We start from the raw sequence: 16,779 nt of genomic DNA, 5'->3' as shown, positions 1-16,779 counted from the left end.
AAAAAATGTTAAATTCTTATTTGTAAACCAAGTAAAAATTAAATCATACTATATTAAAAGTATCATAAAAATTTGTGAAGACTTAAAAAGTTTAATGGAATGCTAAGATTGAATGATGAGATCAAAAGAAAATAAATGATAAAAAAAAAAATGTGAAAAAAAGAGAGTCCAGGCATACTAGCCTTGGGTGCCCCATCATGACAGGGCTTTAAAAAACCTATAGGTTTCGGTATTGCAGCCCAAGTATGTGTACCTGAGCTAACTATATTTTTTTTTTCTATTTTTAAAGAATGAGCAACTTGTGGTTTGCTTTTTTTACAAAAGAAAGCAATCAATGCATTGCCTACTTATCTTAAGATTTCAACCACATTGGTTGCCAAAAAAATCAAGATTGGTGTTTCTTTATTTAAAAATCAAATTTCAAACTCATTTTGACGTGAAACCCCATAAAACACCATATACACCTTGATAAACCTGTATATGACATCAAATAACCAAAAACTAATCTAAAAACCCAAAATAAAAAAAAAAAAATTCAAGCTCAAATCTACCTTTTCAGGTGAGGGGAAGGAAAAAAAACACTTAAGTGACTCCCTTTGTAAAAAAAAACCCATTGACACAAAAATTAACCTTTTACATGACAAAAATCATTGTAACCCGAGACTTTTTCTCTTCTTAACGAGAATCTTACCTCTCTCTCTTCTCTTCCAAACCAAGGATCCAAAAATAAAATAAAAAATTTTCAAACTAAAATTGCATTTTTGAAAATTCAAGGGACTGAATATTTATAACCTGAAAATTATGAGGAGCAAGGTTAATTTTTTGCACTATTTTTGAAACAACCACCCTTTTCCTCTCCTGTTTTCACTTTTGTTCCTTTTATTCCAATCTTGTCATTTCTCGATAAATTTAAAGCAATTAGGATTCAATTTGGCCAATATAAAGATGCAATCGGCCTAAAAAAAGTTTGATGACTATAATAAAAAAAATATATTAACCAATTAAGTCTATAGTGAAATGTAAGCGTATGCATATTGTTTTGGGTCTATTGTGTTTTATGCCACCACATGTAGAGTTTCTTACTAGAATAGGTGGAACATGTGTCACGCTATGGGTCCGAGCCAAATTTTTTCTAGAACTAAAAGAAATGCTTAAGCAACCCAAGAATTCCTAAAAAAGAAAAGAAATCAAGATCCAAGTCATTGACTTGACTAATTTAATAATATGAATAAAAAAATACAATGATAACAAATAAACCGCCAAGAATAATTGACAATGATAAAATAAAAAAATGATCATTTGCCAATACAGTAGAAAAATATCCTCTGAATATTCTTAAAAAGCCTTCGTGATCTTATTTGATAATGAAGCAAGCAAATAAATAAGAATATGATAACTGTATAGAAAGCAATATAGAATAAATTTGAAGCTCAATTTTTAGAAAATCAGTTATTGAAGGGTGAGGTTGAAGAAAAAAAAAATTTCAAAAAGGTTAAGAAAATCTGACTCGAGCGCACCTGAGTTGGCATGCAAAGTTTGCGACATAATTGTGATACCGGTGTAACCATATTGAAAACAAATTAATTAAAACTAAGAAACTCAATTATCAAACAATCCAATGTTAAAGAGCGAAATTAAAAAAAAAAATGAAATAAATACCCTAGTCAACCTGGGATAACTCACAAGGTTTGTAACCTAAGATATAAGATTAAGATAACTCTATAAAAAGAAACGTGAAAAATAAAGCATGAGAATCAATTCCTAACCAATTAAATATTTGATATAAAATTGAAAAGAAAATTAATTTTAAAATGGAACTTAAAAAAAGACCAAAGTCAACCTGAACTAATCTTCGACACCCGTGACTAGCCTCATATAAAGCAAACCTTAAAAAGTCATGAAGAAAAACTCTTAATTAACTAAAAACTGAGGGATGTAATTGAAAAAAAATAATTCAATAAGAGAAGGTTAAAAAACATCAATAAAAAGATTGATAATCTAATATGATATAAAAATTAAACGAAACCAAGTGACGAGGGGTAAAGTTGAAGAAAAAAAAATCAATAAAAAGGATAAAACGAGCAAATAGCAATGAAGTTAATGAAAACCAGATTTGATATAATAAATAAATGATAAGACACATTTAAATGTTGGTAGGCTAGTGCAAAACCAAAGAGAAAAAGAGAGAAAATAGAGAGGAGAAGGAAAAAAAAAGAGTTAATTGAAGCCTAATCGCTATATTGTCAAGTACACACATCTCATTACTAGAAATATCACATCGGGTTGCTCCCAACGCTACCACATAAAACAATGTCAGGCCATTGTAAGATGCCTCATACGTCGTCTAAAGACGATGGAGGCTTCCTATACATTACACGTGCTATCCTATTTTTCTTGTCTGTTTATTTTAACCTCTATATTTGTTTTAGTTTCAATCTTGGTCCCTCAACACTTAATTTTTTTTTAAATTAGCTAAATTTTATTTTATTTTGCAAAATTAAGTATCTAACGAGTATAAATAATTTCCTTCAATACTACAAGATCTATTTTTTAAGGTAATTAAAATAAACTACCAAGTCAAATTCTAAATAATATTAATTTGAATCTGTCAAATTAGAAGAAGAAAAAAGTCAAGGGATTGGGGAAAAAAACCTTAACTTGACCATGCAAACTAGCCATTGATATTAGAAAACCAAAGGGACTCCATACTTTTTGAAGCTTCAATTTCAGTCACCGAAGCTTTAATTGTTATAATTCAATAAAATTGAATTTTATTCCTCCAAACCAAACATCAATCGAGCAACATAATATTGTCATAACACTACAAAACCACTGTACAATATACATAAAAACAAATCATTATGACCAATCAATAGAAAAACAATGTCAAAGCACTTGAGGTCTTGATCCAGCGGTTGAAGGGACTTGTTTCCTTCCTCTGCATCCTGGATTCAAACTTCACTGTGTACGCCTGTCACCCCTGCGGTGCCTTACATGCTCACTAGGTTTGCGGGATGTTCAGTGAGCCGTGGGATTAGTCGTGGTGCGTGCAAGCTGGCCCGGACATCCACGTAAATAATAATAAAAAAAAACAATGTCAAAGAACCAAATTAAAATAAAAAAACAAGTTGAGTGATCAAACTAAAAAAATGATTAGGACAAAAAAAAAAAGTTACACCTTTGAGAATCTACAGTGTTCTCTTAACGGGTACAATGAAACATTTAGCTTTTTAAAATAATACATAGTATGGTATGTAATTTGTCGGAGTCAGGGTTGTTAATTTACTAGGTTAATAAAAAAACAAACTATTTTGTTTTTTTATTTTTATTTTTCTAAATAAAACAATATTAATTAAATCTTTATAAATTAATATTTGGGAACAATAAAAATTTATTAATTAATCACATATTGTTTAATTAAAATTAGTAATTTATCGAATATTAATTTATTAATATTTAAGAAATTAAAATAATATTTTTAAAATAAAAATAAGAAAATTATTGGAGTTGAATCAGGCCTCATCGGAATTTAATCCTAAATCGATTCGAAATGAAACCTAAACTAAGTCTTGCACAGGTCTCACCAGCGTGGCCTGTCGACAGAAATCACTCAGCTTCACTTCCTTCAACACTCTCTGAGTATTACAAACTTTTTTTTTAAAAAAAACCAAAGATCTCGCACACATAAACCCTAGCAAGAACCCAGTAACAATGGCTGAAGCAAAGAAAGGATCAGCTACGACAGGGTCCAAAGAAAGCAATGTCAAGGAGGAGATATCATTGAAAGACAAAGGCAATGAATTCTTTAAGGCAGGGAACTATCTCAAAGCTGCTGCTCTTTACACTCAGGCTATTAAGCTTGACCCTTCAAATCCCACTCTTTATAGGTAAAAAAAAGTGACCCCCAAATTAGGTTTTGTTGGCTTGGTCAATTATTATGTTTATCAAAATGCAATATTCATTTATTTTTTGTGAAATTTGATTCATTTTTCAATTAGGTGTTCAATTATTTTTTTGTTGGTTTTGGCTGGTTTGTGATTGTTGCGGTTCAAGTTTGATGCTTTGCCATTTTTTAGAACTAGTTGGAGTCGGCTGTTCTTAATTTTTTTGCTTGCCTTATTTCACTGTATTAATGATGATTAGGTGCGATGCAGCATGGTATCTTATTGTGCTCGTAATTCTATATTAATTTTCATCAAATTCGAAGATAGGGACCTTGTACCTGAGTTAGAAATGTTTAATCGTGCAGTGTTAAAGCTGCACATTTGTGTTTTCTGTCCATGTCTGACATTTTGTATTATGCATAGCGAATTGATTTTGCAGAACTGGTATGGCGAGGGAACAAACTTTTTTACTTTCCAAATAATTTCTTTAGGCCCGCTTTCTTGTGTTGAGATTAGGTGGTTTGCAATGGATTATTCTCTTGTCTTGCATAATGGCATTGTTATTCCCAATAACAGTTATGTAATTTATGAATACCATGCCAGAATCATAGAGCACATTTGTGCTTGCTCAATTAGAATCCATATGGTTTTCTTGATACTGTTATCATAGTTCATTTGTTTTCTTTATGTTTATGCAACTTCTGTAATTGTCTATAAGAGCTCTAGTTGAATGTTCAAAGCATTTTGAACCTTGATAGTCTCTCAATCCTATTATGATAATGGACTGGCTTTCTTAATGCTTATCCATCAACTGCAATTGTCTATCAGAGGTTTAGTTATGCTCAATGATATTTCAAACACTCAAATCCCTTAATCTTTCTTTCCCTTTTTATGATTCTATCATTCACCAGCAACCGTGCTGCAGCATTTTTGCAATTGGTCAAGCTTAATAAAGCACTTGCTGATGCTGAGACAACTATCAAATTGAACCCTCAATGGGAAAAGGTGCACAGACATGCACAACCATTTATCATTTGGTCTACTTGACTTCCTAAGATTTTTCTATAACAGTGGCTTTTTGTTGCAATTTCAGGGATATTTCAGGAAAGGGTGTGTATTGGAGGGCATGGAACGGTATGATGATGTATGTCTGAACTCTGAAGGATCATGTTCGCTTTTCATGCTATTTGGTAGCTGTTTAGACAAGATTGCTTGGATTTTGATTTGTTGCTGATACATTTTGACTGCTCATGTATATGTAGGCATTGGCTACTTTCCAAATAGCTTTACAACACAATCCACAGAGCACTGAAGTATCAAGAAAGATCAAGAGGATATCCCAGTTGGCCAGAGACAAAAAACGAGCTCAAGAGGTGCAGAGCATGAGATCCAATGTTGACATGGCAAAACACTTGGAAACATTGAAATCTGAAATGGTGAGTGTATTTTATCTAGCAAAGAGTCTTGATGTCCATGTTTTTCACCATATAATTTGAAACACGTATGTGGGAGTGAGATGCATTTTGGAAGTGGTCATTTCCCATTCACCATATTTCCTTTTAACGGAAGATTGAATCTGGATAACCTCATTTGTCATCTTCTCTTGTTCATGTAGAAGATTAATTATTTAAGCTTTTCTGTGCATGTGATAATACTCTCCCGTTAAAAAAATTAATTTAGCCTTTTATTTTGTAGTTTGAAAAGCTTGGATCCGAAGAATGTTTTAAAGACATGTTCTCATTTCTTGTTGAGACCATGGAGACAGCTGTAAAATCATGTCATGAAGCTTCTAAAGTGGATCCTAGAGTCTACTTTCTTCTTGACAAGGAAAAGACACAAACTGATAAATATGCTCCAGTTGTTAATATTGACAAGGTATTCACTTTTGAAACTGTATTATCTTCTTTGGAGACATCATTTTCTGATTTATGGTATATGTACTTGTAAAAAGAGGATATAAATGAATAGAATTCTTCATGATTCTAGCAATTACCTTTACCTTGTTTCTTTTTGCAGGCCTTTGAATCGCCCCATACACACAGCAATTGTTTCTCATTTCTAAGGCAGTATGCGGATGATTCTTTCTCCAAGGCAGCTTGCTTAGTGGTGCCAAAAAATATCATATCCTACCCACAGGTAATGATTTGCTTCTACGCATGTGTTGGGTATACAGGTCTTCCTGAGAAGCAAGCCCTTATTTTTCTTGGACACCAGACAATGCACATGATGAGATGTGTTCATATGTAGGTATTGTGGTTTGGGAATTGATAAGAATGATTCTAGGCATAGTATCTACTTTAGGACTTTGGATGACATGGCTTTGAAAAGGAACTTGCTGCGACATGGAATATTAGGGTTTCTCTTCTTTCATATTTTTCTTTTTAAGTAGTGTATTTGGTGCTACATTACTTTCTCATTTACCGTCCTTTATTGGTCCTATATTTCTCTTTGTTACGGGCTGAGATTTGTAAATGATCCTTGATTTCATAAACATCAGCTTATGCTGTCACAGCTGAATCAGTCAATGAGCTTGGGCGAGTAAGGTGCTGTATGCAGTTTGCTTGAGTTTAACCTTTAATGGTAAAATTGAAGAACCCAAGTGGTGATGTATCATGTAGTCTGCTAATTAATAAGCAAGCTGTTTTCTAATTATATCAAGTCTATATTAGATGCACTGCAAATGATTCAATGGCTTTATGGCTTTAAGACAGACGAGCCTGACTTGCTTATAATCAAATATATAATACTTAAATTGTTCAATTCTAAGACTATTTATATCACATTTGTTTATGTTTTACCAGTCCTAGCTGATTTGCCTATTCTGTGGTGGGATATAATACTGTACTCAACAACAAGGTCTTATTCATTGCATGCCTTTTTTGCAGGTTTGGAAAGGTCAAGGATCAAGAAAGTGGAAGTATGGGCAGCATGATGGTTTCTTTGTTCAATATGAGTCACATTTCATGCGAAAAATATGGTTTATTGCTAGCACCAATGAAAAGGGGCAAACACTTTGCAGGTTTCTCTCCCCTCCTCTCCATTTCTCTCATATTTACTCTTTAATTTGTTATTGAAGTTTTTATTTGAATAGATATAGATCCTTCTATAGGTGGCTTAATCGTGTATAAATTATATAACATCTGAACCCTGGTACATGTACATGTTTCATGATTATTGTTGCATATAAAATCATATACTCTTTCACAAACGCAATCACCTATTTTTTTATTGTACACCCAGTGATTGCAGTCAATCATCTGGACAGACAGGCTTCCCACATGCTATGTGCTTTATCCATAAATATATGATATTTAACAATTACCGTTCTTAGCTGCTTAAACTTGCTGAATTAGGATATTTGTGGATACGAAGGAGATTGGGAAGTAGATGAACTCACACACCGTGACAATGTTCTCTAGCTAGCTCTGACTTGTAGTTTTTTAGCACCATGCTAGATATAAAAAAACTGGACATGGAACAGCTGACAGCAATAAATCATCTCCATTTGGGGGTCACCATTTCAATGGTGATGATTTATTTCATGCTCTCTTTTTTGTTGAAAAGGAAATTTCTTCTTTTTTTCCTTACCCCGAGTTCATCTTCAGAGAAAAGGAAAACATGTGCAATAGGCTAAGTCATCTGGTATCATTTTAATGCTCAATACATGCCGTTGTACTTTGTTTGAAATGGTTCTCTCTTTAGTCAATAGCGATGCTTCTTTTTTCCTTATACATGCCCAACTCTGCATACCTTATTTGCCAGGGATCCAGAGGTTCTAGATATTGGTGCTCATGAAGTGCTTCCACGTCTATTCAAAGAAAAGCTGCCCAATCCTTAATTCCTTTACTTGTATTTTGTTGACTATCTACTGGAGGACAATACAATGCCCTCTTCAATGGGAAGTTTACATGTGAACTGAGAACAGACAGCGACAAGCCTTTCTTGTTTGCCTTGATGCTGCACTGAAGTTTCTGGTTAGACGTGATAGCTGATAAACACATGCGAGAAGTTGATTTTTGTTAGCCATAATGTGCATTTGTTTAGTTTTGAACTCTTAATAGTATCTTGTGAGCTTCTTTTGAGTTATTGCATTTCTAGATGCTCTTTCTTCTATGGTTTGCTTTCCTTGCATTGCTTGTAAATTGAGCGAGTTATTCTCCATCTTGGGTATAAAATGCTAATTTCGATGCCTTGAAAATTTGCAAATGAGTAGCACAAAACTTATTATCTTGTAATCAATGCATATCTATGAAAGGCATGCACCATTTCCGAGTCCGTTTTCCCGAGCTATATCATTTTTCTCAGTCCATTTCTCAGCCCCGTGTTTATTGCTGTGACTGTTTATAGGAATATTATTTTTAACTTATTGTAGCAGTGCATTTTAATTCTTTGTTCTACTATCCTTTTGCTCAGATAACGGATAAAATGATGGATTCAAACCTCTTTGCTTTCAAGATTATATTAGCTTATGTGTCATAACTCGTTAGCACCGATAAATGAATCAAGTGACATCTAAATGTGTCATAACCGTTTGGTAATGCGATTAATTTGTTTTTCAAAGTATTTTTATCTAAAAAAACAAATTAATGTTTTTTTAACTTTTTTTTTTTTTTGATGATTTTGATGTGTTAAAGTAAAATAAATAAATAAATAAATTATATTTTTATATTATATTTTCAATTGAAAAGTATAAAATATTTTGCACTAACCAAACACGAAGTTGGCAATCAAAGGTTTACTCCTGTCATCAATGGTTATTCCTGTCATGGTAGTTTGATACACTACTGTAAAGCTAGTTGGCCTAAAGAAGTTGTTCTCTAGAATATTGAATTTTAAAGTGATTGTTATTCCAGGATAATTTAAATTTTAAAAGTCACCTTGCTGTGCGAAGCTATGTTTATCATCAATCTGTGTATGTCTGGAAAGGCAGTGGTGACTCCATGGTTTGCATAATTACTTCTTTTTTATTAGATTATGGTGGGGACATCAAGTCACAATTGTTGGAGGTTTCAAGAATCAAAATGGTTGAAGACAAGAAGGCCTAGGATGGAGAGCATGGAATCAGTGATCGGCTGAACCCTTCCGCGTAATTTTTTAGAATTTCTCACAACCAATACGTTCTCCATTGTCCATCCGATATCATTGCTTTAGGAAGGCAAAAAATATATTAAAACATTTCAAGATGTACAGGACACGAGCCACCATTATTATGCAAAATCCAAATGTAAGCCACAACATCGAACCTTTAAAACCCAGAAAACTAAAATCACTCAACAGAAACAAAATACGCGTACCACTATAGCAAGGCACGTAGGGTTGCTGCTGCAGCATTTTTTCTTTCGTTTTACTTTATGGGGGTGTAGATATCTCTCTCGGATCATATCCTTTCGGGGGTGGTGGCCTTGGCCTGTCATCTTTGCCATTAGCTCCTGGGGACTCTTCCATCAGGCTGAACCTGTAAGCACTACTCACGTTTTTTCAGTGTCTCATCTATGGAAATTTGAACATGTAGGATAATGATGGTTCATGGAAAGTGAATACCTGCCATGAGTTACTCCAGACAAGAGAGAGACTAGGAAGAGCAGCTGGAGCACAAGAGAAACTAGATTCATTTTCTTGGCCATGAGCAGAGAACTAGCCCGGGTAGGGTCTGAAAGAACACCTGTTTTCCAATTGCGTCCCTTGGAGAGAACGAATTTATTAAGAAGACAGAAAGAATGGCCTTTGGGGCATGTAGTTTTTTATTTATTTATTTATTAAAATGATCGCCCTTGTGCTATTCAACTCCTAATCCTTCTGCAGCATTATTTATTGTTAGTATTTGGTCAGTCAAAATAATCCGTTGAATAGGAGATAATATAAAATCAAAAGAAGCTAGTTTTTCAAAGGGGCACCTTGTTCTTTAGAGCTTGTTCACATGGTACACAATCTGGGAAACCCCTTGTGCTATTCAACACCTAATCCTTCTGCAGCATTATTTATTGTTAGTATTTGGCCAGTCAAAATAATCCGTTGAATAGCAGATTATCTAAAAAGAAGCTGGTTTTTCGAAGGGGCACCTTGTTCTTTAGAGCTTGTTCAAATGGTAACAATTTGGGAAACACCAGCTGGGAGCTCTAATCTATTCCACTCTCTTAGCAGCTTCAAACTAGGACTCATCGATATAATAAATTTTCGAAGTGTGTCTGGATTACAACGCCAGTCATAATTTTTAGAGATTTTTGGCACAAGCGTTTTCTTTTCCTGTTAGTGCTGTGGATAGGCAGAACCTTTCACATTTTGTCCAAACTATGCTACTTTGGTAGAATTTCCAACCAAATTTTATGTCATGATTTCACTGTTGATGCATCAGCAGGGGAGGCCCACTCGGTTTTAGTATGGGTTTGAAACGTTGATTCTAGTCTGAAACATCAAATGTGAAGGGAATAGAGAGCCAGCATAGATGGGAACTAACATGTTGTAATTTCTAGAAAGAACCACATGCTATCATATTCGATGTAAGGAGATACACAAAGTTTTTTAGACCCTTAACTTGTAACCACTGCACCACAAAATCATCTGTCTTTTCAATGCTTGGATCAGTCAGATTAGGAGGGGTTCTTCAGAGGTGAACCATCACACCAAAGCTGTGGCTGGACCCAATAAGCATACCAGGCAGTTCTTCCACTTTTACCTCAGACATTATCGTGGGCGTCAAGCTCGTCTTTGTCTGTGGCAGGATTATTTGATTTACTTCTATGTAGCATAAAATTGCATCCTGCCACAGCCTCTCCTACTGTAAGATAGATCCATTCCTGACCAATGCTTTCCATGAAATTTGACTTCTCTAGCTTCTTAATCACCTCACTTCTTGGGTTCGCCAGTACGAGCTAGATCAACAGCAAAGTAATCCATACTTTAATAACCCAGGACTGGTTGCACAGAAGCTGAAATATGGAAAGATTGAAAACTATTTAATTGTACCTTGAGATCTCTTCTATCAATGTTTTTCTTTACTTCTTCAAGCATACTGATCCCACTTGTATCTATGCTGCCGACAGCTGTGGGTTGAATAGACGGAAACATTAGGGTCAAAATGAAGCTAACAGGGGCAAAAGATAAGTCTGATGGCTTGGCTGATTATGATTAGTTAAGACACTTACCACTCAGATCTAGTATCACATACTGTAAGCTTGATCCTCCTGTGGATTTTACCTTTTCTTCCTCCTCATTTATCCATCTTGATATCCTGAACAACAAAATTTAAATAACAAAGAAGATTCGAGTGATGGTGCAAATTGTTTGACATTTTATCGTTTAATAACTAAATGTATTATTTTGCATACCTTTCTCTCAAGTAGTTTGCGTTGGCAAAGTAGACCGGTGCATCAATCTGGAGAATGAGAACTCCAGGAACAGTGTTTGCAATTGGGTATTGGTCTATGCTTCTGTAAATCATGGAGTTGGGAATGTTGCCTAAAAGAAAAGTCCTTGGCCTTGCTACAGACATGAGCATCCTTAGCAAAGAAATGGCGACCTGCATCGGGGAATGCTGATCATATCAGGAATATTCAACCTAACACTTGTTTCATGGGAATAAATACTGGCTGGTGTTTATGCTACTCACAGCAATGACCAAGCCAATTTCCACACTGCAAAAGACAACACCAATGTATGCACTCATGCAAACGATGAAGTCACACTTGTCGACTTTCCAGAGGCTAATTGCAGCTTCATAATCAATTAGGCCGAGCATTGCAGAAATGATAATGGAGGAGAGAACCACTAGGGGGGTATAATGGAACAAAGGTGTTAGAAATAGCAACGTGATCATCACAGCTGTTGCCATGACTATGTTAGAGACTGCAGTTCTGCATCCTGCATTGAAATTCACCGCAGTTCGCGAAAATGGCCCTGCAATCCAATCCAATCCAAATCAATACAATTTGTTTGTAAGGGGAGCTTATGCATTACCACTAAGTTAAATATAACCATAAGAATCAGTGTTTTAAGGAAAGGATTTGCCTAGTTTACTCATTGGACCGTAGGTCAACCAAAGATTAAGTGGGTGTTTGATATTGTGGCTGCGGGTGAGGTTCACCCGCAACCATAATTTTTTCTGTTTGGTAATCTTTGCATCACAGTTTTTCAATGGTGGATCCCACCATTAACTGTGGTGCAACCACAGGTCTCAGTTTTTTCTAAACAGTGGAGCCATGCTCCACTGTTCACATGAACAGTGGAGCATGGCTCACTGTTAGAAGACGTTTTCTTCTAACAGTGGAGCATGGCTCCACTGTCACCATTTTTTTTTTTTTTTTTTTTTTTTTTTTTTTTTTAAATAAGTATAAAAAGTTTATTTATTTATTTATTTTTAAAAAATCAGTGAGCAAAGTTTATTTTTTCCTTCAAAAAACCAGTTCAGTTAATCGTAAACAATATATATATTTTTTTTTTAAAAAATTAGTTTAAGATGAATTAAATTTATTCGTACTGTAATCTCAATTTTATTTATGATAATATTTTATCTAATTTTATTGCACGCTCAAAAAATCATGGAAACTGTAGTTGTCGAATAACTTTTGTACGTAATGAAATTGTAATTTTTTTAAAAAAATTGTGTTTTACTCGAAAAACTAGTATTTAATATTATTTAATAACACTACATAAATTAGAAATATATCGCATGATGACATAGTATTTATGGAATTTGATCGCAATTCCAATAATAAATATATCACAATTTTTATTATTTAATAACACTACATAAATTAAAAAATCAGTTTTTATTGTTGCGCGCTTAAGAAACCATGAAAAATATAGTCTTTATTTGATAGATTTCGTATGTAATGACATTACATATAGTTTAATGAAATAATAAAAAATATTTGATATTAATATTATTTATTTCATGATGTAATAACAGTAGTTAAATCTACAATATTTAAATTAAAAATCATTAATATTAGTGTATATATATATATATATTAATTATTTTATAATCTCAATTTGAAAAGCATTTTTTTAACCAAACACATTAAATTACTTTTTGTTCAACCTCAATTTCAACCACAGTTTTAACCAAACACCTATTTTTCCAACTCAATCTCAACTAAAAGTACTTTTTATAAAACTACTTTTTTAAAACTACAATCACAACAGCAACCACAATACCAAACACACCCTAAAGAGCATTGGATCGAGTATTTACGAAGGGGCTTGAAATCAAGTGAAGCAACTTTTAATTAGACCAAACCAGTCCCCAATGGATCCATGGTTCAGTCCCGCTGGGTTGGGCCTTAACTTGTTGAACAGCATAGAATCAGTACCTGTGGTCAGATAACAGGAGGTGCAAGAGCCTGCAATATTCATCATCCCAAAAGCAATCATCTCTTTGTTTCCATCAATATGATAATTCTTGAACATGGCAAAGCTCCTCCCAACAGCAACCCCTTCCTGAATATCCATCAAGCCACCCTTTTTGTTAATTATTTTACTTTTCTATTTTTGGGCTTTAAACCCGATGTATTAACCCGAAAATAAATGTATTTAAAGTAATAAGAGACATCATCTAGAAGTATGGATTAACAATACTTTTTAAATATTTTAATTATTTTTTAAAAAAGATTCAAATTAAAAAATCTTAGTGTTTTTTTTATATATTCTTAAAGTGCTAAAAAAATATATATTATTTTTCATGAAAAATCACTTTCAAAGTATCTTACACCGTACAATCTTATAAACATGAGACTTTTCTTTCCCTTCCCTTCAATTTCTATTTTCCTTTTTCTTTTTACATGCATATTCAAGCTGTGTGCATCAATTTATTCACTGAGGAGTTCCTTAAATCGACTAGTGATCATATGTATAATATTCATGGCCACCACAACATGATTATGTGTCCACAGACTAAGGCCAATCTGTGCACTGACGATGTCGTACGAATGCCAGAGAGCTGGTGGTTAATGGGGAGCATGTGAGGGAGTGGAGTTTGATGTGTATGTGCGAGTGAGGATGGAGAAACCAGTACTACTACTACTACTACTTACAGCAAGAACTATGACACCAGTTATGATTCCAGTTTTAATAGCTGTCATCAGATATGGAGACCCAAAAGCCAACTCAGACACAGATGGCGGATTCAATCCCTTCTTCAGGTGCCCGATCTGGACAAAACAAACAAATGCAACATTCCATCTTATTAGTTTTTTAAAGATTAAGATCATGGTTTTTTTATAACAAAATCATGACTTTAATTTACGATAACATTGAACTTCTTTCCTTTTACCTAGCAGGTGAGATCTTTACCACCGTACCCATAACAATGAATCCATCCAACAAAGAATGTTATTCCTTTTGGTGGGATATGATCGGAAGTCTTAGCTAGGGTTTATAAGCTGTACACGGTCCCTTAATATTTTATCCCTCTCTCAAAAAAGAAGGAAAAAAGATTTTTACTAAATGTTCCAAAAATTTGTGGTGAATAGAGGAGTTGGGACTCCAAATTAATCTTAAAATGTGCAATATGTTAAGTCTATGCGTTGATGAGAGAAAACTCACCACTTGAACTCCGTTTTGCTCAGCGTGGGTCAAATAAACAAGAACACTACCGACGATAACAGATGTCAGGGGTGCCATCGCACTTATCCAAAAGAAGCCTGGCTTTCTCTTGCTCTACTTGTCATCAAATTGTAACATTGCAGAGTGCAAAAACAAAATTAATATCTTGTAAATAAAAACGGGAAAAAAATAGACAGTTTCTTAATTAATTTGTTAGATTGATACTGTAAATCAAGGTCAAGATAAATACAGAAATAGCAAGGACCTATACTTTGCATCATGAAATTCAAGATTTTAACATGAATTATGTTCCATAGTGAAAGCAACCTTATTATTGTTAAAGAAAAACGTCCAAATGTGTCCTATATAATTATTGGTGTTGGTGGAGATGATGTGAACGTTTTACACGTTAATTAGAAGCGTGAAAGAATTTTGGATTGCTTACAGCGTATCTTGTGAGAATGAGGAAGAAGAGAAAACAACAGCCCAAGACACCACTTTCCCATCTCCACTGCAACCACCACCACCACAATAATATAATCATTATTTTTAAAATAGAAGGAATAATGAGAAGTGGGTTAAGATACGCTATAAAGTTTGCAGACGTCAAAAGCCAGGGCTAGCAAGAAATACGTACCTGGTGTGCTTGGCTAAAGACTGAACGCATAACCGATACAAGATCAGTCTCATGAGTGAAACGAACTAACCCAAGGATCCCTTTAAGTTGCTGAAGGCAAACAACCGTGGCAGCCCCCCCCATGAAACCCACTATTGCTGCTTGGGACAAAAAGTCCACAATAAACCCAAGCCTGCAATTGAACAAATTAAAATCATGGTTGCGAAAAAGAAAACAGTGCATGAATCATGATACGTTAAATCAACATGAGGGACTATATATCAGTGGTATATATGCATATTTCAATCGTTACTCATAAGCTTACACCGTTTGCTATGCTTTAAGAGATGTTTCTGAACACTTGTGCAATAAGACAAAACCCAAGTACCGAGGAAGCTAGAGAGGACAGTTTTAGATTGGTGTGTTAAAAAAACTGACCTTAAAAATCCAAGAGCAGCTTGGAAAACTCCAGCAAAAAAGGTAGCTGTGAAAGCTAACTGAACATAGAGCTTAGGGTTCTCATTAGGGTGAACCTCCTTCCCTAACATGGAAGATATGAGAAGTGAGGCCACAGCTACTGTACCCACGGCCAAATCTTTTGAACTCCCCAACATGGCATACACCAAAGGTGGCACAAAGCTTGAATCTACACATTAAGCAAAGTACTGTGAGCTCCAATTTTCAAAAAGCAAACATTATCAGCATAGCTATATATATATATATATATATATATATATATATATATACCAGCAATATTTAAAAGGAAATGAATAGATTCAATCACTCACACAGTCCAATGATTGGAGGTAAGTTAGCAAGACTTGCATAACTTATCCCTTGAGGAACTGCTAGACTGGCAATAGTAATTCCGGCTAATAGATCAGCTTTGAAGAACTCGAAGGTGTAACGAGGAGCCCATTCCAGGACAGGTACAAAGTACTGCAATCCCAAAATGAATTTCCTAGACGCTGGCTGGTTCTTGAATTGCCTAAAAGGGTCATCAGGGAAAAGAGTCTCCTTGATACCTGATTTTACTGACTCAATGAATGGTTTTGCTGGAGGAATTGCCACGGGATGCGGGCATTCATAGTAGTAATCATTACCCATGATTTGTTAAACTCGGATTGTTTGGCCTATCTATCTCACAAGGAATGGTCGATGCTTTGGATAATCTTGGGTACAATATGATGATGTATAGAGAGACGATGATAGTTCAGCTTTTTTGTGTGTCCTGGCTAGCTGGGGGCAAATGCTGCTAGCTAGCTGGCTAAGTTCGGTGACATAAAGCAAGTTTTGCTTGCTATTGAAGAACTAACGTAAGTTGCTAGAGGATAGAGAGACAAAAGGAAGAAATTGGAGAACAAATATTGTATTGATGATATTTCGCTCGAGTTATAGCTTTGATAGTATTGAAGAGCTGGTTAGCAAAGCTTCTGTATATATAGAGGTCGGGGGAGGTGAGGGCTTCGGCTGAGGGAATATGCAAAATGGTCAATGGGGCCCGCACTTGGATGAAAACGTGTCACGCCCTCAAAACCTTGACCCATTACTAGCTAGTGACCCCTCTCCTCGTTTTTCTTCCATGGCCTCTGATTTTCAGGATACTATTCAGATTGGAGTTCAATATTTGACTAAAATTAAATTATTATTTTGTCAGGAAATCTTTTCTTAGAAAATTTCAGCAATGACATCCATTAGAAACTATATCAAAATAAAAAAGGGCACGAAGAAAAATAAATG

At 34.6% G+C, this 16,779-nt stretch overlaps 2 protein-coding genes across 4 annotated transcripts; one reads left to right on the top strand and one right to left on the bottom strand.

Annotated features, from left to right (window-relative positions):
- Positions 1-3,542: 3,542 nt before the first annotated feature.
- Positions 3,543-8,082, top strand: LOC118061612 (uncharacterized). 2 transcript variants are annotated; one of them, XM_073412151.1, is made up of 8 exons: positions 3,543-3,887; positions 4,810-4,889; positions 4,978-5,028; positions 5,147-5,320; positions 5,580-5,759; positions 5,901-6,020; positions 6,770-6,903; positions 7,647-8,082. In XM_073412151.1, the coding sequence occupies exons 1-8, from the start codon at positions 3,797-3,799 to the stop codon at positions 7,720-7,722; spliced, it is 906 nt and encodes a 301-aa protein (XP_073268252.1). In that variant the 5' UTR covers positions 3,543-3,796; the 3' UTR covers positions 7,723-8,082. The 2 variants fall into 2 exon arrangements, with proteins under 2 accessions (XP_073268252.1, XP_034931002.1); XM_035075111.2 differs by having other exon boundaries at positions 3,544-3,887; positions 4,796-4,889.
- Positions 8,083-9,030: 948 nt separating this feature from the next.
- On the bottom strand, positions 9,031-16,430 carry LOC118061614 (sulfate transporter 3.1). 2 transcript variants are annotated; one of them, XM_035075112.2, is made up of 13 exons: positions 15,828-16,430; positions 15,478-15,685; positions 15,061-15,232; positions 14,869-14,934; positions 14,424-14,537; positions 13,913-14,029; positions 13,193-13,319; positions 11,491-11,777; positions 11,210-11,400; positions 11,027-11,112; positions 10,848-10,924; positions 9,426-10,753; positions 9,031-9,348 (listed from the first exon to the last, which is right to left on the bottom strand). In XM_035075112.2, exons 1-12 carry the CDS (start codon positions 16,144-16,146, stop codon positions 10,559-10,561), a joined length of 1,959 nt encoding a protein of 652 aa, XP_034931003.1. In that variant the 5' UTR covers positions 16,147-16,430; the 3' UTR covers positions 9,031-9,348; positions 9,426-10,558. The 2 variants fall into 2 exon arrangements, with proteins under 2 accessions (XP_034931003.1, XP_073268250.1); XM_073412149.1 differs by having other exon boundaries at positions 9,031-9,339.
- Positions 16,431-16,779: the final 349 nt, after the last annotated feature.

Source organism: Populus alba, chromosome 10 (genome assembly GCF_005239225.2).
Source record: "Populus alba chromosome 10, ASM523922v2, whole genome shotgun sequence".
Taxonomy (NCBI): domain Eukaryota; kingdom Viridiplantae; phylum Streptophyta; class Magnoliopsida; order Malpighiales; family Salicaceae; genus Populus; species Populus alba.
The sequence above is the reverse complement of the archived record's forward strand: the minus strand, read 5'-3'. Positions and strand labels throughout refer to the sequence as shown.

Bases quoted from the DNA above. Each gene is read 5' to 3' on its own strand.
- LOC118061612 (XM_035075111.2), top strand. From the start codon at position 3,712: ATGGCTGAAGCAAAGAAAGGATCAGCTACGACAGGGTCCAAAGAAAGC. The intron at 5,029-5,146 runs GTATGTCTGAAC...ATGTATATGTAG, and splicing joins GCATGGAACGGTATGATGAT to GCATTGGCTACTTTCCAAAT. The intron at 5,321-5,579 runs GTGAGTGTATTT...TTTATTTTGTAG, and splicing joins AAACATTGAAATCTGAAATG to TTTGAAAAGCTTGGATCCGA.
- LOC118061614 (XM_035075112.2), bottom strand. From the start codon at position 16,146: ATGGGTAATGATTACTACTATGAATGCCCGCATCCCGTGGCAATTCCT. The intron at 15,686-15,827 runs GTGAGTGATTGA...CTTAATGTGTAG, and splicing joins ACCTCCAATCATTGGACTGT to ATTCAAGCTTTGTGCCACCT. The intron at 11,401-11,490 runs GTGAGTAGCATA...TCCCCGATGCAG, and splicing joins AAATTGGCTTGGTCATTGCT to GTCGCCATTTCTTTGCTAAG.